The 23,266-nt window shown below is 40.9% G+C and overlaps 2 protein-coding genes and 1 long non-coding RNA gene across 9 annotated transcripts in view; 1 reads left to right on the top strand and 2 right to left on the bottom strand.

The window, feature by feature from the left end:
* Positions 1–332: 332 nt before the first annotated feature.
* Positions 333–16,288, bottom strand: tox4b (TOX high mobility group box family member 4 b). Of its 4 annotated transcripts, none has more exons than XM_044340530.1 (10): positions 16,184–16,288; positions 12,443–12,511; positions 8,822–8,872; positions 6,773–7,060; positions 6,411–6,671; positions 5,043–5,369; positions 4,571–4,651; positions 3,633–4,274; positions 2,827–2,981; positions 333–1,891 (listed from the first exon to the last, which is right to left on the bottom strand). In XM_044340530.1, exons 1-10 carry the CDS (start codon positions 16,187–16,189, stop codon positions 1,834–1,836), a joined length of 1,938 nt encoding a protein of 645 aa, XP_044196465.1. In that variant the 5' UTR covers positions 16,190–16,288; the 3' UTR covers positions 333–1,833. The 4 variants fall into 4 exon arrangements, with proteins under 4 accessions (XP_044196465.1, XP_044196463.1, XP_044196466.1 ...); XM_044340528.1 differs by lacking the exon at positions 16,184–16,288 and adding an exon at positions 12,813–15,365; XM_044340531.1 differs by lacking the exon at positions 8,822–8,872.
* Positions 15,474–22,936, top strand: LOC122973197. Of its 3 annotated transcripts, XR_006399910.1 has the most exons (4): positions 15,474–15,998; positions 16,117–16,145; positions 16,243–16,370; positions 20,898–20,986. It is a non-coding gene; the product is annotated as an uncharacterized LOC122973197 (long non-coding RNA). The 3 variants fall into 3 exon arrangements; XR_006399909.1 differs by lacking the exon at positions 20,898–20,986 and adding an exon at positions 22,723–22,936 and having other exon boundaries at positions 15,474–16,145; XR_006399908.1 differs by having other exon boundaries at positions 15,474–16,145.
* The window catches only part of LOC122973195 (solute carrier family 12 member 6-like), a 28,379-nt gene continuing 23,882 nt past the window's right edge, over positions 18,770–23,266 (bottom strand). For both annotated transcript variants that reach the window (XM_044340525.1, XM_044340527.1), the window contains 3 exons: positions 22,324–22,559; positions 22,101–22,234; positions 18,770–21,073 (listed from right to left, as the gene is read on the bottom strand). In XM_044340525.1, coding sequence (XP_044196460.1) covers positions 20,982–21,073; positions 22,101–22,234; positions 22,324–22,559 — 462 coding nt within the window. In that variant the 3' untranslated portion in view covers positions 18,770–20,981. The remainder of the gene's footprint in view (positions 21,074–22,100; positions 22,235–22,323; positions 22,560–23,266) is intronic.

Genomic DNA, 23,266 nt, shown 5'->3' with positions numbered 1-23,266 from the left:
AATTTGAGCAAATTCTAACTACTTATTATACTGTTTTGTAATTTAGCAGGACAAACTTAACCTGTTACACCTGACTAGAGGTCTAACCAGTCAGATTTATTGAAACACCTTTAATTAGCAAAGTAACTAACAACTACGGCTGTTAAAAAAATGTAGTGGAGTAAAAAAAAAGTATTGTTGTAGTTGCATAACATGGAGATACCTCATAAATGTGTGTGTATTGGCTCTGTTCCTGTTCTCAAATGAAGAAAAATGATATCACCTGTGAGCATAAATCAAATAAACGCCACTCCAGCTGTAATAGTGAGGCCAAAATGTGTATCACCAAAATGTATATTAAAACATAAAATATTTTTATTTCACCATTAAAAACATTTCCAGATTATCTACAATGAACCAGGCTGATCACTACATCATTTCATCTGCCTGGGAACAGTTTTTCTTTTTGTTTTTTTGTTTTTTTTTTTGGAAGCAACCAACCCCCTCTTCCTCCTCGATTCCTCAACGCACCTGAAAGCAAATTCTGTCAATGAAAACAGTGGTATGTTAAAAATTAAAGCTTTTATATTGTCTTCCCTTACAGTAGTGTTGTGAGAGCTGGTGTGTTTATTTCATTCCAGTATTATTTTGTTGTTGTTGTGTTTTCTTTTCCCCCCCTCAGACAGAGATTTTCACCACAAATGTTCCTCGTTAAACAAAATACGCACCACACAGTTTAAAAGCTCTTATGTTTTGCGGGACATTTTTAGCAGAACAGAAACGCTAGAGCTATTTCTTTTTTTTTTCCTGAATCTTAGCACCTGTTGTTTTTTTTTTGTTGTGTTTTTTTTTTTTTAAAGACTTGAACTGTCTTTTGAGTAAAAACCTTCCTTACTTTCTAAAGTGACTTAACAGCAACAGCACTTTCCACTTTGTCTTAAAATGGCTTCTTACAAACGGCTTTTACCTTCTTTTAACGACTCCAAACTACATTTAAGACTGTTTGTGCTTAGCCCAGTTGTTGGTTGTTTGTATGATAAATCTCTCAAGTAGCCACTGGCCCCTCGATGTTGAAGCACACACATATTTCTATACATTTTCCTTACAAAAAAAAAAAAAAAATCACCTCAGATTCCATTCACGTCGATAAATCCTCGATGTAACAGTAAAGGAAAGTGCCTACACGCATTGAAGTCTCTTTTTTTCAGAATGAGCTGAACAAAATACACCTGCGAGATCATGATTTCCTCCCTGCACCTTTTCACCTTTTTTAAAATCAATTAAAAACACTGTATGTCCTTATAAAATGCTCTATTTTTTTCCCCCCCCACTCAGTCCATATTTTTAAATTCACAATAGATGATCAGCACCTCCCTGCTCCTCTGTGAGGTAAATCTGGAGCAGCAGAGCCAAGTCTTTAGTTTCTCCTTCAGTTTTCATTATTCATCTATCCGTCCTGTCGTGAGCCGTCATTCCCGCCATAATTTCTGAGTTTATTCTGCTGTGGGAGGGTGGGGGGTGGGGGGTAGCCGTGCAGGGTGAAGTATGACAGAGCCAAGGTGTCAATCACAGAAAAGTATATTATAGTGACTTTCAGATATTTTCCCCTGCCTCTGTCTCGTCTTTTTTGTCCCCGAAGAGGACAAAAAACCCCCCGCCCGTCCGATGCGACATGATAAAACAGTTATGTACCGATACCTGAGCCTGATCTGGCTATCATTCATGCATTCACTCATTCATTCATTCTTATGTTCATTTGCATTTCATGTGTTATTCTTTGTCCATGTCTCTCTCTCTCTCTCTCTTTCTCTCTCTCTGTCGTGTAGCACTCCTCCCGTCAGATGTGTCCTTTCCCTATGTGACAGTAGTGGAGTTCTGCCCTCGGATGGCGCACCAGGCCATGAACACGTCCCTGCAGAGAGGAGAAAAAGATCAAAAGGAAAAAAGGTCATTTTCACTCTATTTTAGTCAATTGTTGAGATGTCATGTGCAGCATGTTGTAATGTCTGGACAAGATCCTGGAATTTAGATCATACAACTCAAATTTAGCAAGCGCAGGTTGTAATTATGCGCTATGAAGCACACAATCAAAACCTCTCATCATTTTATGCCAAGTTTCACCTTTGAACTGCTAAATAAGTTCATTAAAGTCCCTTAAAGGAAAACTACAGTTTTATTTCAACTTGGGTTTTATTTTATTGCCATCATTTCAATCTGTTAATCTGTTGTGTCTACCAAAATTACTGCTAATGGCACTAAAAAAACAAAACAAAACAAAACAGTTTTGCCAGATTTGCCACCACTTTATTTGGAGGCAAAGCTGAAAGTGAGCACACCTGTCACTAATCACCCGTCACTGCACAGGAAAACCTGTGAGTGTTCATAACAAGGGTGAGTACAGCAGGTCAAAGTAAGAGGAGAGTCTGTCAACTGTGACAGATGTTTACAACAGACACTTTTGGGTAATAATTGTATTGTTCACCATCGTTTTCTCTTCCAAAGTAGCTTGTCTAACCCGAAGGTTTGTTTAAAACTATGATAGTCTGACCGCTCATGTTTGTTACCCAAAATAACATTGATGAATACAGTGTTATCATGGATATTGGAGCAGATCACTGACGAAACTTTAATGATAAAATCCAAGTTGTAATACACTGTAGTTTCCCTTTAAAGCTTCTGTACAGCGTTCAAACAACACAGAAAACAAACTTGCAACTTCAGGAACTCACTGCCGCAGAGACAAACTAGCTGATAATCGTAACTGATCACCAAACAATCATAAAAACGTGTGTAAAAACTCTCAGACCCTGGTTTGGTGTACATGTTGCTGCTTTTAAGTGTACAAACCTGCAGTGTGTGGCGACACACTCGTTGCTACAGTACTCCTTGTCCCAGTCTTTGCTCTCCACGGCAGGGTTGGTGCAGCCGGCACGCACACAAATGTTCGGACTGGCGGCGGGGGTCACGCTGGGCCCGGGGGCGACGTTCACCTCGACCTCCATCTGACAGACGCAAAGCAAGACAGAAGATAAATATAAATAACTTAAACTTATCTAGACTTATCTAAACCTCACAGCAGTGTGAGATAGATGTTTGTGTAGGTATCAACAGGTCAGAAATAAAATAAACTCGTCAGTGCTCTCTGGTGGTCAAATGATGTAATGGAGACACTAAACTACCTGAAACTTATCCATTTTATTTTCTGTACTTCAATGTATTTCAACTTATTGGCAGATATATACTATTATACTGATAAACTGCATCTGCAATGATAATAATAATTATCTAATATTGGTCCATATATCATCCAATTCATGAGACAAGTCAGAATATTTGCACAAAACACAAGATGATGACAGTAAGAAAACTCATGTTACCAATATCTACTGCACAATTATGTAAATGTATTCAAATTGATATAAAAAGCTTTCAACTGCCCTGTAATATAGAAAATAATAATTCCCCAGCAGTTTATTGCTTTACTGATATTTTGATCAGGTTTTCCTCATTATTGATTATGTTTTGTCACTTTAACTTTAAGCGATCATGTTGAATTGCTTTCCAGCCATGACCTCACAACACCTCAGATTCCTGGTTCTTATTTCTTGTAGGTGAATGAAAACTTTGGCAGATTAACGTGTTGCTGATCTTACCCCTTCCTCCGCCACTTCTTCTCCTCCCGTCACCACAGCCGACGACTGTCCCACCTCCACCGTCAGAGCCGAGGAGGACACCGACGCGGGCGTGTCACCGGCCGACGTCACGATGATCGGCGTGCTGGAATCCGACTGGCGCGACGACGGGACCACTTTGATCTGCAGCGGCGGCGGGGCCGTGGCGGCAGCTGCGCCTCCGCCTCGAGGTTTGGCCTGCAGAGGAGGAGGGGCCTGGGCGTGCACCATCTGCTGCAGCCGTGGCGGCGGCGGGGTGCTCTGCATCTGCTGCAGCGGCGGCGGTTGCCGCGGCGACGAGGCGGGCGTTGCTGTGACCGATACGCCGCCGGAGGGCAGCGGCGTCTGCTTGATGATGATCTTGGTGACGGTGGGGGGGTTCGGGGGAGTGGTGACGGGTGGAGGTTGGGGTTTGATGGCGCCTGTGCGGGAGCGTGTGGTGACCTGAGGGAGGTCCAGGATGATGTTGGAGGTACAGATATTGGTGATGGTGTTCTCCTCGGGGTTGTAATGCTGGGACCGGGTGGCGCGAGTGGCTGGGGTGTTGGCGGCCGCGGCGGTGATAGCAGAAGCCGGGGCTGGAGGAGGAGGCGACGGAGCTGTGTCCATGACTTCAATGGGGGCCTGAAGAGAGGAGGTTACGTTAGGTTAGAACACGTCATCCATCCGCCATATTAAATGGAATATAATCACACTTAATGAGGATGTTTTGATCCATTGTGGAAATTTGATACGTTTACATGATGGTAAGTGAGTTTTACTGGTTTCTTTGGCGTCTTACTAATCTTAGCGATGCATCAGGGGAACCTTTAAGCTCAACTGAAATTGTTACTTAATTTACAATTAAAATAATATTTGCAAAGGGAGGACATCCGATGTAGAACTGTCAATATTCAGAACAAACTCACCGAAACACTCACCTGAGAGATCTGGCTGGCTCTGTACTCTGCCAGCGCTTTCAAGTAATCCTTCTTCGCCGCTTCGTTTTTCCTCTTGTAAACCTGAGAAAAAGGGAAAATTATGCGCTAGAAGACACTTATTCGTATCTGCTTTCATGGAGTTGGGTGAGTGACATCTCAACTTCCACAACGTGATACTTCCCCTGGCTGAAAACTCTCACATTTTTTTGTTGAGTAGTTGTGTTTTCAATGTTAAGGGTTCAAGGTTTTGTTCAATGACAAAGATCCTGTGGGATTTCAGTCATAAAAACGTTGTAAAATCTGTCATATTTCCTTTCCTGATGTGTATAATACTTACTTCAACTCGACTATCTGACTCTCATCAAGCAGCTGACCTCGTTGACTTTAAATAAACTGTTGTCTACAACTACTCAAAGCCATAAGAACGTTTCCAAAGTCCAGGTTTTCCATGACCGTAGATGTTGTCTCGTACCTGTTTCTGCTCCTCCCCCAGACTGTCCCACATGGAGGCCACTATCTTAGAAACTTCTCCGAAAGTCGCGTTGGGATTTTGTCCCTTAATAGCTGCCTGCGTGTCCCTGAAGAACAAAGCGTAGGCTGACACGGGTTTCTGAGGCTCGTTGGGGTCTTTCTTTTTCTTCCCCTTTTTCCCCCCTCCTCCCGCTCCTCCCTTCCGTCCGACGACTGGAGAGACGCTGGAAGACGACGGGGCAGAGAGCGAAGACTCGGACAGAGAGGGATCTAGGGAGATGACTCCCGGAGAGACGGCCAGAGAGACCGGAGACTCCACCAGGACGCTCTGATAGGAGAGAAAAAGAGAGATGTTACAATTAGGAAAAACTTTTTTTTTTTTTTTTTACCCTGCTTTGCTGACAATTCTGACGAGACTTTCAAATTAATTGTTTTATTTAATGTAATAATGTCTTGAAAATCACCGGTTATGTATTTGAAATTCAGTTTAGTAATACCCAGAAAGTGTGTGTCACGCTTAATCAAACAGTGTGTCTTTGAAGCTCATATTAAAATGCTGACTCGATCAAGTTTCTTTGAGAAATGGAGATGTTAATACATGCTTTTATCTCATCATGTTTGGACTACTGTAGTTTTTACATGCCTTAATAAATCTTCCTTACACCACTTACAAACCGTCCAAAATGCTGCCGCTAGGCTCTTAACACGATCCGACAGATGGTCATATGTTACTCCTATTTTAATCTCACTGCACTGACTTCCTGTTAATTTTAGAGTTCGTTTTAAAATTTTGGTGCTCACTTATAGAGCCCTACATGCCCTACCCTTTCAAAAAGCAGCTAAAAACCCATCTGTTCAGACAGGCATTTGGGTAGCATGTGGTCATTTTTCCTCTTATGTCTGTTCCCCTTGTACATTTTATCTGATGTCTTTGTTTTATTTATTTTGATTTGATTGTATTTCATTTTATTTCTTTGTCTGCAAAGCATTTCGTGACTGGTGTCTGTGAAAGGTGCAACATAAATAGTTTGCCTGCTTGCTTGCATATATCATGTCTGTATGTTCAGATCTGATTTATGACTCTGAGAATGAGAGATATATTTAGATATTCTTCTACAACATTAAATATTTGTGACTTACTAAGCATTAATCAAATATAAAATTAGAAAAAACATCAATTTAAACGACATGAACCAATCTGCTTCATTAAAACAGTGCAGTCTCAACATATTTGACCGACGTTAGCTTCTTCCGGGTAACATTAGCAATCAACCAAACAAATATTACTACTGTGTGTTCATGTAGGACCTTATCGCTTATACCAAGAAGTCGATCATGTAAATAGCTTTTCAGGGTCTGTAAGTCTCACCCTTCTGAAGTCATCCATGTCATCATCCTGGAGCGAGCTGGTGGGCGACGCCGTGGCTGACAGAGGGTTTTCAGGCGACTGTGGGCGTTGTAGTATGTTCCCGCCTCCTAACCCGAGCCCCAGTTGAGCGCTGAGCTCTGACTGGTCGATAGTGGTGAGCTGGTTGGACCCCAGCAAGCCTTGGCTCATGTCGCCCAGCGGGACGTCTATGGTCACTGGGGATGAGCTGCTGAACTGAGAACCGATGGGATGGCCGAGATCCTGAGGAAAGAGAGACGACAGGAGCACAGAAGAAAAGTGTATTAAACTGATGTCTAACGTTGAGATAATTTCAGACACCTAAAATATCTTCAAGTCCTCACCATTCCCAGTGAGGACCCCAACAGAGCACTTCCTCCCGACTGGTTGATGACTCCCAGACTGAGGTGCTCCAGTCCCTGTGAGGGGTTGTTGACGAAAGTGGAGGCGAAGGAAGGGTCATCCCCTTCCACCACGGCGTTCCCGGGTACCACCACGCTGTCGGAGGGGCCGGTGTCCGACAGCTCCCCGAAATGGGACACCACATCGGACACGGTGAGGGCCGAGTCCGGGTCCAGAGAGATGGGAGGGATCTCGAACTCCTCATCGCCGAGGCTGGGGGTGTGGAAGGTCTGGAGAGCAGGTGGGACGAAAAGAGGCGATTGATTGCGAGATGATTGGAAAATAAAAAAAAAGTAGAAAGTGAGAGCAGGAAGGGATGAGAGGATAAAAAAAGAAAACAAGTGAGTGAGAAACATTTTGACAAAGATGGAAACAGAATGAGAAGATGAGAGGAAAGAGGATTACTGTCGTTAATTAAAGCTTTCTTAAATGCCAAAGCAGTGATATTATACAGAGGGAGGACTTGGAGGACAAAAGCTCATCAAAAGACAAACATTCAAAGCAATTTCTAACATTTGAAAAGCTGAGATATCTTCTTGATATTCTGGGTTTTAAATCAGGTGTTGAAAATTTGCTTTTTCCATATTCAGCGTCCAGGTCATGCACCAAAAATAAAAAAAAACGGAAAACAGCTTGAAGCTCAAAACTGTATTTTTCAATAGCATGCTATTGCTGATAGCTGGACTGTGCGGTTAAAGAATGAACAGTAGGCAGCAGATAGTGACAAACACTGGTGATTAAAATATTACTGAGGAGTATGTGCTCAAAACAAGACTATCTCTGTAGATTTAACTGTTTTACACTGAATGTCCACAGGATCTCGCTGCATTGTGTTCGACTCAGCTTTAATGTCCAATGGAAATGTTTCTTTAACATTCACATTAATAATATAGTTTAGAGTCATTTTACCTCAATTTTTCAAGTTTTAAATTAATTAATACGAATTTGCAGCTCATTTAGATGTTGTGACAGAAGCCATATGACAACAAACTTTTTGTGCTTCTGACTTTCTCTATGATCACCAATTCTAAATGTCAATATAACCGTATATCTCACATCACAGCTCATTAACCTGGATTTATGTTTATTTTGTGCGATAATGTAAACATCATAAAATGATTTTATCAGCAGCTCAGCAGGTTGGTAATGACTGCTGGTCAATACGAACCAAAAATCAAATTTCGCTTGTTCCGTTGTCTGACAACAGAAACAGAAAAATATGTAAATGAGAACAACTGTATTGTGAATTTGGCTGCATTAAAACAGTATTTATGATCTCAGAGAGCACTTTTAATGAACAATAGTCAAAAATAAATTAAACGCAGCCAATTACCAAAAATTACTGGCATTTATGGATGTTTAAAATTGAATTTCACACTTAAGGGACGCAAGTAGCTCTGGCAATAAATACCCCCCGGCCCATAAAGATAACTGACCGGGGAAAAGAGTAAGCCGTGCGTGAGATGCTGTGGTCATTGAGCCGGTGGACACTCACACACAGGCTACAATGGCGTCGGATCATCTCCGACAGCCATGACGAAGCCAGAACACTACGCAGGCGGATCCTGTGTACATTGGCCCTAAGACAAAACTAGGTAGGTAGTGATTATGGACTTCTGTTGCTCTTACAACACTATTCTCACTATTTATCCAACATTGTTGTCAGAGTCACTAAATTTGTGGTGTTTTGTTGGTGCTGAGGGGAGGTTTCATCCTTTTTCTGTCATAATTACAAAACAGCAGCAACAAATGTAGATATTTTTTTACTAGACAAAAAGTTGGCCTCAAACTTGACTGCCTGCAGCTGCCTTACAGTAAAAGCTTTCACTTCCTCCCTTTATTTGACTAAAACTTTGGATGAGTCAGTTTTGCAGGTTCAGTTTGTAGTTTAATGATTCCCTCTATGTGAAAAGCTCCTTTCCCAAACGACATGTCTGAATTTATTTGGCAGGTGTCTAACAAAAACAAAGGATTTATGAAATAGTTCATACTCCACCAGTGGATCCAGCGAGGCTGAAGAGGTCAATGGGTTTAGTGGCACACTAAAAAATGTGAGTATGTCAGTAAGCGCACGTTTAAATAGATTACAAATGTCATGTGTTATATTTGTAGCTTTAACTATGACAGTAAACTGGTTTTCTATGTATTCATGGAGCTGACATTAAATGGTTCATACATACAGTACATATCTCATCATATAAAATGTATGAAAACTGCAAATTATGTAATATTAACTAAATAAAATTGCCACCTGCTAGGTAATACTTTATAGATAAAGTTGAAAGGTGGTTGTATGTTGTTATTGCTGATTTAAACAGTGGTGTGTGAGCCTGATAAGCTCCAGTTCGTGCCTCATGTGTTACCATTACATCCAAGTCACAGAGCTAAGTAGAGCTGCAACGATAAGTCGATTAGTCAATTGATAGAAAATTAAATCAGCTCTTTTTCAAGCAAAAGTGCCAAAAACTCTCTGGTTCAAGCGTCTTACATGTGAGGATTTGCTGTTTTTCTTCCAACATATAAAAATCTTTAGGTTGTGGATTGTTGGTCAGACAAAACAAGTGAGTTGAAGAGAGGACTCTAAATCCTGTGAATGGCATTTGTTCATTTTTTTTAAACATTTCACAGACGAAATGATTAATCAAGGATGTAATTGTCAGATTAATCAATAATAAACCTCTGGTGATCTTTGAAAAAAACTCACGTGGTCATTTACCAAACACCTCAGACTCTTCTAACCATCTGCGCTTTAGAAAATATTCTGACTGCTGCACAGTAACAAAAGATTCAGACAGACAGAAGTGAAGTGATAGTGGTGCTTTGGTAGCAATAGAGAGGAAGCATCACGCCTAATAGTCAATTTCACCCCGCCATCGCTGGGAGGAGTTGAATAGTTGTATGGCCTGGGGGACAAAAGACTTCCTCAGTCTGTCTGTTGAGCAGGACTTAGACAGCAGTCTGCCGCTGAAAATACTCCTCTGCCCAGTGAATGTGCTGCTGTGCAGAGGGTGGCGGGCATTATCCATGATGGACAAGTTTATTTAGGGTCCTTCTCTCTGCCACTGACATAAGGGGAATCCAGCTCCGTGCCAACCACAAAGCCAGCTCTCCTCACCAGCCTGTCCAGCCGCATAGCGTCCCTCTTCTTAGCGCTGCCTCCCCGGCACACCACAGCGAAGAAGAGACCGCTGGCGACATCAAACTGGTAAAAACTTCAACAGGAGTTTCCTATAGGTGTTGAAGGACCCCAGCATCCTCAGGAAATAGTCCGGTCCAGTCTATCGTACAGCGGCAGCAGCCAGGTACTTAGAGGTCCTGACCACCTCCACGTAGACCAGTTGCAGATGGGGCCTGCGCCTCTGGAAGTCCACCACCATCTCTTTGGTCTTGGAGGAATTCAGCTACAAATGGTTCGACCTGCACCACGTCACAAAGTCCTCCACCAGGCTCCTGTACTCAGAAGTGCATTGCTGCCTCCCGCCGGTTAAAAACAACAAAAATAACAACACATTTGGTCTCTGCAAATGGAAATGATGTATGTGTTTATTTACATAAAGAGCGGGGAAGTGAGATCCGAGTGGTCACTTGAGACGCATGTTAATGCCAGGTGTGAACAGGGCCTCAGTAGGAGGATCTAGATGGTGTTGAAGGGGCTGGGGAAAAAAAATCAAAGAATATGATCCTCACAGCGCCGCTCCCCTTGTCCAGGTGAGCCTTGTGTAGCAGATAGAGGACGGCATCCTCCACACCCACCTTCTCCTGGTAAGCAAACTGCAGCGGGTCCAGCACCTTCTGTAGAACTGGGATGAGACACGATGTCTTCCACAGTACAGGGACCCTCCTCAGTCGCAGGTTCAGGTTGAAAACATGTTGAAGGGGCTCCTCCACTCCGACAGCACAGGCCTTAAGCGTTCTTGGGAACACCCTGTCCAGGCCAGCTGCCTCGCTGGGACGGAGTCTCCTCAGCTCTCCTCTGACTTGATTTGCGGCATTGACTGTATATAAATACGGACGTCATGACAGCTCCCCGAAAGTGAAGCCAAAATATCTCGATCGCCCCCTGGTGGCTGGCTGCAGTAGAGGTCATGAGTCCTGTTCCAAAGATGGTTTCGATCATTTTAGGTAGTTCCTGTCACACTGGTGTTTGTTCAAGCGCTCATTTTTCTGTTGAGTTTGTTTCAAATCTGTCAGATGGCTGAGGGGGCGTGTCCCACAGGCCGTCATCCTGCCGCCTGACTCTACTGTGCAGACTCTGGCTCCGAATGACGTCACAAAAGCAAGATGGCAGCCCCCAGAAAATAGCGGCAGGAAGTGGAGACGTGTCGTCCATCTCTATAAACAGTAAATAATCTGCAGTGATGGTGAAGGTGGTGGTGGTGATGGAGGGGAGGAGGGGGGGGGGTTACATTGTCCGTGATAGCAGGCTGGGGGAGGCGTACATATGAGGCTGATGGAGGGAGGAGAGGGGGTGAGAACTGGACAGGCATCAACAGCTGGTGGGGGAGGTGATGGGGGTCATAACTGGGCAGGCTGTAGCAGCAGGAGCAGGACTATCAAACCTGTTGCAGAAGTGGTTGAACTGGTTTGCTCTCACTACATCCCCCTGCTGATGGTTTTCATACCGTCCCAGACCCCCCCCCGTGCTGTTTTCTTACAACTTCTGCGCTACCTTCCTTCTGTATGACTCCTTTGCCTCTCTTTTGTGTAAATAATGTATCTCCTTGCTCATTTTTTTATGAGAAAAACTTTAATTTTGGTCCAAACTGTACAAATTCAGCGAGAACATATGTTAGGTATCACCAGTTATCATCTTCAGCATTTCCGCTGATAAGTCACACAAATCCTGACTCATCTCGTTATCCATTTAATTAGTAGATGACCAGTTAAACCGCTGAGGTCCGGACCCCCCCAAAGGGGTCACAGGATAAATCTGAGAGGTCACAAGACGATTAACAAGATAAAAAAAAGCAGACTTTTATTCTAATTCTGGACAATTGTACCTATTTAAGTCTCTACAAATAAAACAATCTAACACAGTAAGATTAAGTCTTTGGTGGTTGAATCCATTTGCCCCAAGTAGCTTTGTTTTAAGCTGCCTCCTTTATTACCTATAAGACATCTGCTGTGTGAAACAGCGTCTTTGCATTTCTTCCCCTTAAGCTGTATGTTGTAATCTGTTATTAAAATCTTTAAAAGTGTACTAACTTTTTATGGCGTTCGAGGAGGTGGTCCATCTCTGCTATAAAACACACGGTGGGAGACCCTGACTTTTGTTTGGATTAGGAAATTGGAGTCGCAACTCCTGAAACTGGTTAAGAATCTTTTAATCAAATATTTTTCTCATCCACATGGTTAGAAGAGTGCTTGAGGATTTTATCAGTGAAGATCACCAGATGTTTTACCTGTCAGACAAACGAATGCTTAGCTCTGTGACTCCGATGTAGACGTAATACTTAAGAGGCAAACATTCGGGCAAGTGTCTGAGGTGATGTGACTCTGACTTTAAGCCCCGAGCGTGTGTCCACAAGAGAGGGCTCCGTGACAATAAATAAAAACCTGTCTGAGAGAAATTTCACGCCACATAAATTCAAAGACGTAAGAAGGAGGCTTACCTCTGAGGAGGAGAGGAAAGGATGGCCGGACCCAGAAATTGTCAGGTAGTTGTCACTGCCTCCAGGGAACTGAAACATTCAGGTGTACAAGTTAGAAAAAGTGAAGGTTTTGTTGTGGAGCTCCTGGTTATTCTAATACTGTTGTTGTAATCCAAAACTTGACAAAAGACAGTCAACAGTGGGGCAACAAACGCCACACTTTACTGAAACCAAGCAACCTGATAATTAGTGCCAATTAGAGCAACTGAAAAACACTATGATGCGTTTAGTGGCAGCCTTTATTTAGATGACATATTGACCTCCTATGCAAATTATGTTTGTATGAAGGCGTGTTGACATTTGCCCCATTCATTTAGAAAAAAGGAGTCACCTTGTTGTCATGGTCAAATCCATTGAAAGACTGCGGATCCAAGAACTCTGGATCACCGTCGTGCTGCCCGGTACCGTCCGTTAGATCCGAGTAAAAATTCAGGTCCATCTTTTCAACTGGGCCTCATATGTTAAGCAATGAGGGGCCCCCCTTTCTTCAATTCAACAAGATGTTACGCAATAAAACCGAAATTTCCAAGCTTTACCTCTGTTTTCAAAACGTGTGGTAACGTTAACGTCGTTTCATATATGGTTAGCGAGTAAACGGGAACCCCAAAATACTGAGTGAAGATTAGCTGAATTGAAATTGAGAAGTTGACAGCTTTTTTGCACAGATGTTGGGCTAGCTCACACGACTAAAGCAGAGCATGTGTACGAGAGCAGCCGTGCCAAAAATAACCTGCCTGCTGGCTGGCTGGCTGCCCGAGGTAACGTGGCTGTTACCCGGTCTTGCTGACTGGTCTCACCACGGTTTAGCTTTAGCTGGCTTTGACGCAAGGCTGCGGTACTCTTCACTTCACGACCGACCCGGCGCCCGTTTGTCTGTCGGTCCACAAACGTCTCACTCAGTCAACGGCCGCGGCGAACAAACGGACGCGGCTAACGCTCCACAAATTTAACTGTTTGATCGTTAAAGCTGCTCGACAGGTGTGAAAAACCAACATAACCGCTTCAGCCAAGGTGCCTGTGAGGGGAGGACTAACCAAAGCCCCGTTCTGGCCCGGCTCAGGCTGCTCAATGGATCCCGACACACGGATTGGATCGATATTTTTGTTTCCTAGGACGGCGAAGTCATGACCCGCCTTACTCTACGTCTGATTGGTTTACCGTGATGTTCTTATCCTAACCCTAACCAATGTCACGCCTCGTGCCTAAACCTAACCATTCCGGCCAACGAAGGCAACGAGTACTAGCCAATCGGAGGCAGAATAGGGCGGGTCGTGACTTCGTCATCCTAGGAAAAAAATAATTTGCCAACGGGAGAAGGGAAGGAGGCGGCTGTCAAGCGAAACCATGACAACCCCGGATATTGAGCGAAACAAGTTTCAAAATAACCTCTCGTCTCTAACTTACTATTTTTAACACATTCAAGCAGTGTGTGAAATGCAAGTGACTTTCTGTAAAGTTTATTAAATCTTTGAGAATTTTTATTATAAAAATAAAAACATGAGGGATGTAATTTTAAGTGATTTTCTTAATCGATAATCGGCCGCATTAACAATCAATTATCGATTAATCATTAACAATTTATGAATTACGGTGGACATATTTTTCCATCATTAAAAGAGTAACAGCAAATACTTGTAACGTTGTCCAGCAAACATCTACACAACATTTTCAGACAGTTACACCGCATGTCCCTCATCTTCTGTGTTATCGGTTAATACAGTTTTTAAATCGCTTAAATTATTAACAGCAATTAATCGATAATCAATGAATCATTGACATCCCTAAAAAATAAATTGCAATTAAACCTTTTACAGCATTTCAATGCAATTTGCTCCGCCTCTGCATACTTGAAACGTCCAATAAAACATGTGAACGTGAACTAATTCATAATGTATACAAAAAGTCTCGATCTCTTGTATCATGCCTAACTTTTGTGGATCATACCATATCAGGTATGGAATTAATCTGCAGACGCTCCTGTTCAAGATGAGAACAAACTTTTCTGTGGATGTCAGTTTTTGAGCCACAGCAAAGGCCAAAATGTAGCCTGCAGATTACCAGAAATACCCCTACTGGCCGGTTAAGAGGAGTCAATGACGGTATGAAACGTGTTATAAAATAGGTTTTTCAACAATTGTGAATCACTGCAACCACAAGAGGTCCTTGAGCATACAGTCATAAATGTGCACAAAAAATATTAGGCTGATAAGTCCAGTAGTATGCAGGATTAGCTGTGGACAGATACACACACACACACACACACACACACACAAGGATACACGCAACCAAATACATGATCTCCTCTAGGCTTACACCTAGTAGAGATAAATAAATAGACCAATTAAAAATGCAACTGAGCTTCTTCTTGTCAAGCTACTTGGATCTACTGGCTGAAGTTATGTCTATTCTGGTTTGGAGGTACCGTCCACAGCACTGGGACCCCCCTGATTGTCACACTGCATTCAAGAGTGATAAAACAAGGCACTGAGGTCGCATTGAATTGGGTTCCTGCTCACATTCTGTGTAACGAAAGAGTGGACAAACTAGCCAAATAAACAGTTAGAGTAAAGGAAAGGAAACAGAGACATCATCATCCATCCAAACCCTCAAAGTCAGAGGTAAAGGGTGTTGTGTGGAAGAAGATCAATGAAGAGTGGCAACAGCACTGGGATCAGGAGATAAGGGGGAGACAATTGATTCAAAATAGAGTGAGGAAACAGAGGAGGGGGTAATAATAATTAGATTAAGAATAGGACACAGCGATCTATACAGCATACTTAATATTAGAGGGAAGCACCCAACCGGTCTTTGTGAGCATTGTCAATTACTATTAACTCATTCAAATACAGTTTCAGATTTTTTTTGCTTATGAAAACAGAAAAAAGGGCAATTTCACTGCTTTTTCCCCCATCCAGATTAAAAAAACACTATACTTAGACTTGTCAAATCTTAATAATAATAATCTGAGTTTTAATGAGTCTGTGGGGTCTCCTTGTTAATCTAGTCCAGATTTGACAAGTCTAAGTATAGTGGTTTTTGATCTGGATCTGTTTTAATGAGGTGTGTATGGGGGGAAAGCAGTGAAATCGCCCTTTTTTATGAAATTATAAGCAAAATATAGGTTTTCAATATCTGAAAGTGGGTTTAAACAGCGTCAAGGCTTTCTCTATGATATCTAACACCTATTGTGTGTTAATGGTGAAAAAACGGAGAATTAGCCGCTAAATATATATTTTTTATGTTTCCCTTAAATGTTCCCTTAACTACGAATCGGAAGCTAACTTCAGCCTCAATTCTTGAGCTTACTTCGTACATTTTTTAGAGATTAAGTTTGTTAACCTCTGAGAAAAGCCCAATAATTAATCTTTTCGTGCAGATATTTAACGATAATAAGCTACTTAACAGCCGGTAGCGGAAGAGACTTCGCATTAGTGCCGCGTTTTTATTATTTGATTAACACAATTTTTAAGCCTCAAACCCAGGTGTGCCGGATTAACCGTCTCTATAGGGGACACAGGTGAGGTGAAGTTAAATTAATCGATTTAATTAAAGGGTTATAAATGTCTAAATGTCTCAGGTCCGCTCTTAACGTCATTGTTGTGTTTGTGACAACCAAACATCGTGTTTTGTTGCAGTTAATCATCACATATGAAGACAATTCAAGGTGATTCTTTTATTGAGTCTAATACCAGCTACTCTTACCTCCATGCTCACCCTCGAAAACCTGATTAATGTTTTGTTTTTAATTCCACTTTTGCTAGTGAACTTCGCCCAGAATTGATTTCCTCAAATATATCACAACATGGCACCGGCTTCCGGATTGTACGTACAAGTGGAAGTGACCTCATCACGCAAAAACAAAAGGGACGTTGGCGTGGCAAAATAAAAGGTGGTGAACGTTTACATTTAAGGACATAAAATTTAGCATTCAGAATAAACAGAAGTGGAAGAAATATTCAGATCCTTCACTTAAGTAAAAGTACCAATACAGAAATGTAAAAATACTACATAACAAGTAAAAGTCCTGCGTGAAAAATCCTGCTTAAGTAAAAGTACATAAGTATTATGAGCTTGATGCAGTTAAAGTATTGCAGTAAAAGTAGTGGTTTGGTCCCTCTGTCTGATACATTATATATGACATCATTAGATTATTAATAGAGAAGCATCAGTGTTAGAGCAGCATGTTACTGTTGTAGCTGCTGGACGTGGAGCTAGTCTCAACTACTTTATATACAGTTAGCTAGTTTAGTTCAGTGGTTCCTAACCTAGGGGTCGGGCCCCTCCAATGGGTCAACAGATAAATCTGAGGGGTCGTGAGATGATTAATGGGAGAGGAAAGAAGAAAAAACAAAGTTCTGATACACAAATATGTTTTCAGTTTTTTGGACTTTTTCTCTAATCTTTTGATTTTTGGTGAAATATTGGATCATTTGAACATTTATTGAAATGAAAGCATGCAAGAAGTTTAGAGGGAAAAATCACTATTTGGTGGAGCTGTTAACAACTCATAGACATCTGAAATGTGACCCCAACTACACACTGCTTTTTGTAAGACATCAAAAGCCAAAAAGGTTGGAAACAACTGGTTTAATCTCTAACAATGTGTAGTATTTTAAAAGCTTGTTATATTATCCATTGTGTCAAATCTTCATCTGAAAAATAACTAAAGCTAAAGTACAATATTTCCCTCTGAAATGTAGTAGAGTTGAAGTATGAAGTAGCATCAAATGGAAATACTCAAGTAAAGTACAAGTACCTCAAAACTGTGTTTACATACAGTGCATGTGTAAATGTACTTCATGAATATTTGCTGCTTTTCACAGTTTTATATCATATGAATATTTTTGGACATTTGGACTTTTGGTCTAACAAGACTTTCAAAGATGTCACCTTGGACTCTGAGAAACTGAAATGGACATTTTTCACAATTTTCTGACATTTTATAGATTAACCTAAATGATTACTCAAGACAAAATAATGGCAGATAAATCTATAATGAAAATATTTGTTAGTTGCAGCCCTGTAGCTGCTAAATATGATCAAAATTAAGTTAAAACATTCACCAGGTCCACCTTCTGAGATGTGAGGATTTAATGTTTTTCTCTCTTTTATATGATTATAAACTGAATATTTGGGTTTTGGACTGTTGGTTGTATAAAATAAGCAATTTAAAGACGTCACCTTCTCTGGGAAATGGTGCATGCTTAAGTTCTGACATATTTTATATTACACAATTAACTAAAAAGTAATTGACAGATTAATTGAAAATGAAAATAATCATAATTCTTCAGCACTTTCAAAAAAAAGTGAGTAAAGCTCTATTGTCTAAATTTCAGGGCTGCATCAGTTATTGATCAATCTGTCAAATATTGTTTTGACTAATCATTTGGTATTTTAAGTGAAAATCATCCATTACATAAGGAGACATCTTCATGTTTTTCCCAACCAACAGACGAAAACCCAAAAATATTACATTTACAACAATATAACACAAAAAGCAGTGATTTTCTTATATGTGTGTATTTACTCTTTTTGCATTTTTACCTGATAACTTACTTATATTATTAATTTGTATATCAAAATTATTTCTTTCGGTCATTTTTGTTTGAGTACAGCAAAGTTTTAGAGAAATGTTTCTTTCTAAGAAGCGTTAATTATTTCTTCATTTTCCAATACTTCAGACACTGAAATGTATTAATGCTTAATTCTTCTGTACTTAACTACTGAGAAAAACACACATCCCTGTCAAAAGGTAAATAAAACTAAGCATCTTCATAATGAATTCTTAAAAAAAAGTACCAATATCAGTCATAAAACAGACTTTCTGTCAATATAGTGTGATGGAACAAAAACATCTTAAAACTTTTGTTTCAAAATTGCTTTATTTATTCCCGTATTTTTTCAAGCAAAGTTTTTTGTGATTCCTTTTTATATTAATGTAATTAAAAAAAGATAAAACTTGGGATCTTTTTTTGTCTTTATGTACAAGCAAGAAAAACAAATGTTTAGGAAATAACAATGAACATAAAAGAATCCCTGCACAGTAACACTTTAAAAAAAAAAAAAAAAAAAAGAAAGAACAAAGCATTAAGAGTGGAATCAAACACCTCTAGTTTACAGCTCCTTAACTTTAGCAACAAGCTTTCATTCACACACACACACACTTTCATACATAAACACACACACACGGACAGCAGGGTGTCAGCAGGTTTAGTTTAGATGTACGGTGAGGTGGAGAGTTTGAGGGCACAAGCTCACACAACACAGAGCAGCCAATATTCTCATTAGAAGGAATGAAAAACCTCATACTGGTGTCAGATGAACACATGTATCCTTCACACACACACACACACACACACACACACACACACTTCTTCTCTCCACATGACAGCGAGAAATAACACATTTTTTTTGACAGCATGCAGTGCAGTGGTCCTCTCCACGATGGTCCGGTGTGTCCTAAACTCTGTGAAATTAGTCAACAATACTGTTCACGCTCTCTAAAAGGCCGTCACGACGTTCACCCACATAGTTCGACCTCGCTTCTTCAACACTACGCTAACATATTAAACACATGCAGTCCCAACGTGGGGCCAGTTTATGGCGTGACACAGAGAAGACGTCTGATATTTACCTCGGCGAACATTTCATTTTTGTTTTCCTGGGATCTTAAGTTGACATCAAGAAATCCATAAAATGTGAAGACGGTGACGTCCTTTTATTTATTAAAGTCATCGTTCTGTTCACATCACATGGCTGACAACACGAAGCAGCAGAGCAGACTGCTGGTGTTTGATGATGAAGATATGCATCACTTTGTAATTGTAAATCGTTTGTTTTCATCAGATCAATGAGTAGCAGGAGTATGGAAGCCCATTTCTGTCAGAAAAAGAAAAAAAAAAATCAAAGAAATTATTAAAATAAAAATGTTCATGACAGTTAAAAATCGAGATAAGTCAAATTCTGACTTCTCATTTGACTAATTTTATGAAAAGAAAAATGTTCATAAAGCAAAATTTTGAATAATTTTCTGAGAAATTATCACTTGTCAAGTCAGTTTTGACTGATATGAGATTGAGTCAAAATTCAGAGATAAAAAGATGTCTCATAATTTTGACTTATCAAAGTTTTGACTATCTCAACTTTTTGATTTATCTCATAGTTTTGTTCTTGACTAACCACAAGCATTTTTATTTCATTACGATCAACTTTCCATCTATTTTTTTTTCTTTTTCTGGCAGAAATGGGCTTCCATACTAGAGAGCAGATTTTGAGAAATAGCAACAAATTAAGACAAATGATAGATGATTTTGAAAATAATTCAGTGTCAGTCCACTTTTGAACTTCACTGAGGATGAAACACATTCTGTGGTTTGTGTAAATACTACTGGATATCGTGGATATGAAGAGAAAAAAAGACCACTATTGATACGCAGTTGATTGATAACCGTCTTTTTCATCTCCTTGTTACACTTTCAAGTAAGGAGACATTTTCCTTAAAAGGACCAGTGTGTAAGATTTAGAGGGATCTACTGGTAAAACTGGAATATAATATTCATAAGTATGTTTTCATCAGTGTATAATCACCTGAAAATAAGAACTGTTTTGTTTTCGTTACCTTAGAATGAGCCCTTTATATCTACAGTAGCCCAGAACGGACAAACCAAATATTGACTCTAGAGAGGGTCTTTTGCGGCAGGTTGTAATCTGCAGCTTCACCACTAGATGTCACTACACCCTACACACTGTTCCTTTAAATGTACCACGAAACAAGTTTAAAACTTTCTTTACTTCCGTGTTACTTTTCCAGTTTTTATGTAGGATTGGAATAAAATTAATTGTCTTCAAGAGGAAAAAAAAAAAAAGAAAACTCAACAAAAAAAAAAAAACACTCGATTCAGACATTCAGGCGACACTCAGAACACTCATATCCGCTTCCAAAATACATTATGTACAAAAAGCAACCCTGAGTCTCGTCAGTGGAACGACTGCTCTGTTCTGGGACGCTTCACAGCTTCTTGCGCTCTACGTTTGATTTTTTTTCTTTTTTTTAATTTTCTCATCCAGTGGTCCACCGCCCAAACGCACTCGCTCGTTAACACAACGCTGGTCCCTTCTCCAACAAACCCCCAAGTTCCTTCAGGTGGACGACTTTCATACAAACAAACACACACACACACACACAAACACAATTAATCACTCATTTTTTTTTGCTCATTCATGGAATTGAGTTGGCATTTCTGTAGCTCGACATAAGTAGAACGGAAACCCCTGTCATGACAGAAAAGTGTAGAGATGAAAGGAAAAGGGCGTGTGGGGCGTGTTTGGGCATGACAACTGACGCTGCAGCCAATGACTGTCTCTCTCTCTCTTTCTCTCTCTATTGGGCCCAAGCCCAACCCCCCCCCCCCCCCAGAGCTCACAGGCCCCACCATCTCCCCCCCCCCCCCTGCGTGATTGGCTGCTTTCTTTAAAAAGCTGGCTTCCTCCGTTTGTCCAATCAGGAGTAGATGGTGATGACTTCACTTCCTCCACCTCTGACCAACAGGACTCGCTCCAATCCTTCTGTTAGAACCTCGAGGAACTCCATGTCTGGGCGACAAGTCAAGGAATGAAAATGTGTGCTGTGTTTTTAATCAACAGTATCAGAAAGTGCTTTGTGCTTTTTGGCGAGCAGGTGTCCGTCAGTCAAGACACAAAGAGGGAGTTTTATACTAAAAAGACTAACTGTGGAAGTTATCCACTTTATTTGACTAACTCAGACTGCTGAAGCTTCACATAAGCTTCAGTTAAACCTTTAAAGACATTTTTTGCTCAAACGAAGATTGTGGATTTTGTTCTCCATCACTTACACTAATGGTCAGTATGAGGAGGACTCATTACTGCAAGAAAAACATGTCTCACTGTTCATATGGGCACCTGACTGTTGTTTTAAGACTGGACCTATCCTTTAAAACATAACATATAGACAACTTGAAGTGTATTAAAAACCAGTTGAAAGTAGCAATTCCCAATACACAACAGTAGTCTCAACAGAGATAATAAAAACTTATTTAGAAGAGAATTTACTGACAACTGTAGACGTCATCGAGTGACCTGATCCTCCAGAAGTTCAGATGCTTTTAATGCATTTTTAAAAACATCACATCATCAAGAAGCCTCTGCATTAATTATTGAATTTTATCTTCCGCAAATGGGATAATTTCAGTGAGGCTAATTTCTTCTATTTACTGTACTTGTAGAAGTGATCTGCAATGTTACAGTACTTGTTTCAACAAAAATCTATGAACTGTGAAGCGAAGAGAGATAGATGAAAATACCACTACTCATGTCTGAGGACTAAATATGGAGCTAATAGTCAAGCATGTAACACCTCCTAAAAACACAACTTGTCATTTTACACTTCGACTTTTGTACAGATTAAACCAACAAAATATAACATATTAATTAGTGAGCTTTAGAGGTGCTGGTGGGTGGATTTTGTTACCTTTTCAGGCTGTTTCCCCCCATTTCCAGTGTTTATGCTAAGCTAACGGTTTCCTAGCAACTTCTTTAAGAGAAACAACATTTTATGACTGATGAAGATAGAAGATGTGCAACCCTGCAGTGTAAAGGATACAGTTCTCGTCTCCTTCTGTGTTCCTGGGGGGTCCCGGCATGTTGAGCAGGACCACCCGGGCATCATGGGATTTGTTGACAATGACCTCATTAAGCTTGACAGCGGTGTGCATCCGCCTGACGTTGGAGTGGTCCCTGCAGGAAGAAAGTTATGTTTAACAACCTGTCTGTTTGCTGTGAGATATCCCCCCCCCTCCAGTGTGATTAATTTTATTCCCACTCACGGCCTGATGCTGAGCATGTCTCTGAAGCCTTCGGGTGTGGAGCAGCCGGAGTGCGTGGCCCGGTACTGCGAGGTCTTCTCTTTGGTCCAGGTCATCTGAACGCGGCGGTGGTGCTCGGAGCTGCCGGCGCCGCTGCTCGCCACCCTGTCCCGCTCTCCGCCGTCCGTGTCGTCGTCGTCGTCCGAGCCGATGCTCGTCAGGCGCAGCATGGAGTTCCGGTCCTTCACTAGCTGAGCCTGATTCAGTAGCACACACACACACATATACATGTTCCTTCTCATCTCAACGCTATTTTAACTTCTTTCTACTCTATTTCGATGCCTCTCTCTTCTACACTGCTGCTCTCCCTTCCCCGACTCTCTATCTCGTTGTACCTGTCTGTCTGTGTTTCCTTTGCAGGTGTTTGAGGTGTGGGCTCCGGCGCGGCTGTACCTGGGGGAAAGATACACCTACAGACAACACACGGTCACCTGACTTACTAACACAAAACAACAACAACAACAAAAAAAAGGCTGCATCTACTCTAGCCGAAGCGCTGCAGGGAGACTACAGGGGACACGACGGCGGCGTTAGTGCTGAGTTTCCTGAACACACAGCAAGACCTGAGTCAAAAGAAAAATGACATAAAATACAAGAAATTTCTTTACTGCTCTATTCCAATGCAGTAAATTTGGAGAAAAGAGGCAGTTTTGACTCAGGTCACCATGTGTTAACTTTTACTGGACAGCTCAAAAACTATTAATATATATTAATATTAATAATACTATATTAATTGAATCCTTCAGATAAAATAGTACTGATTTTCATCGATCAGTTTGAGTGTCATAAATGTGAGATCTGACACTTTAATGATCTTTTTTTGTTTGCCTCCTTCACCAGGAAGCTCAAAGATCATGATCAGCTCCATAAAAGCATCCTCTAGTATCAGTGGGGACTCATTGCT

The sequence above is a fragment of the Thunnus albacares genome, chromosome 22, assembly GCF_914725855.1.
Source record: "Thunnus albacares chromosome 22, fThuAlb1.1, whole genome shotgun sequence".
Classification (NCBI taxonomy): Eukaryota; Metazoa; Chordata; class Actinopteri; order Scombriformes; family Scombridae; genus Thunnus; species Thunnus albacares.
The sequence above is the reverse complement of the archived record's forward strand: the minus strand, read 5'-3'. Positions and strand labels throughout refer to the sequence as shown.

What these genes read in the sequence shown, in the direction of transcription:
- tox4b (XM_044340528.1), bottom strand. Translation starts at nt 12,920, where the DNA reads ATGGACCTGAATTTTTACTCGGATCTAACGGACGGTACCGGGCAGCAC. An exon ending in AAGAAGTGGCGGAGGAAGGG is followed by an intron (nt 2,982 to 3,632) that starts GTAAGATCAGCA and finishes TGCGTCTGTCAG; the next exon opens with ATGGAGGTCGAGGTGAACGT. An exon ending in TGTGTCGCCACACACTGCAG is followed by an intron (nt 1,892 to 2,826) that starts GTTTGTACACTT and finishes TCCTCTCTGCAG; the next exon opens with GGACGTGTTCATGGCCTGGT.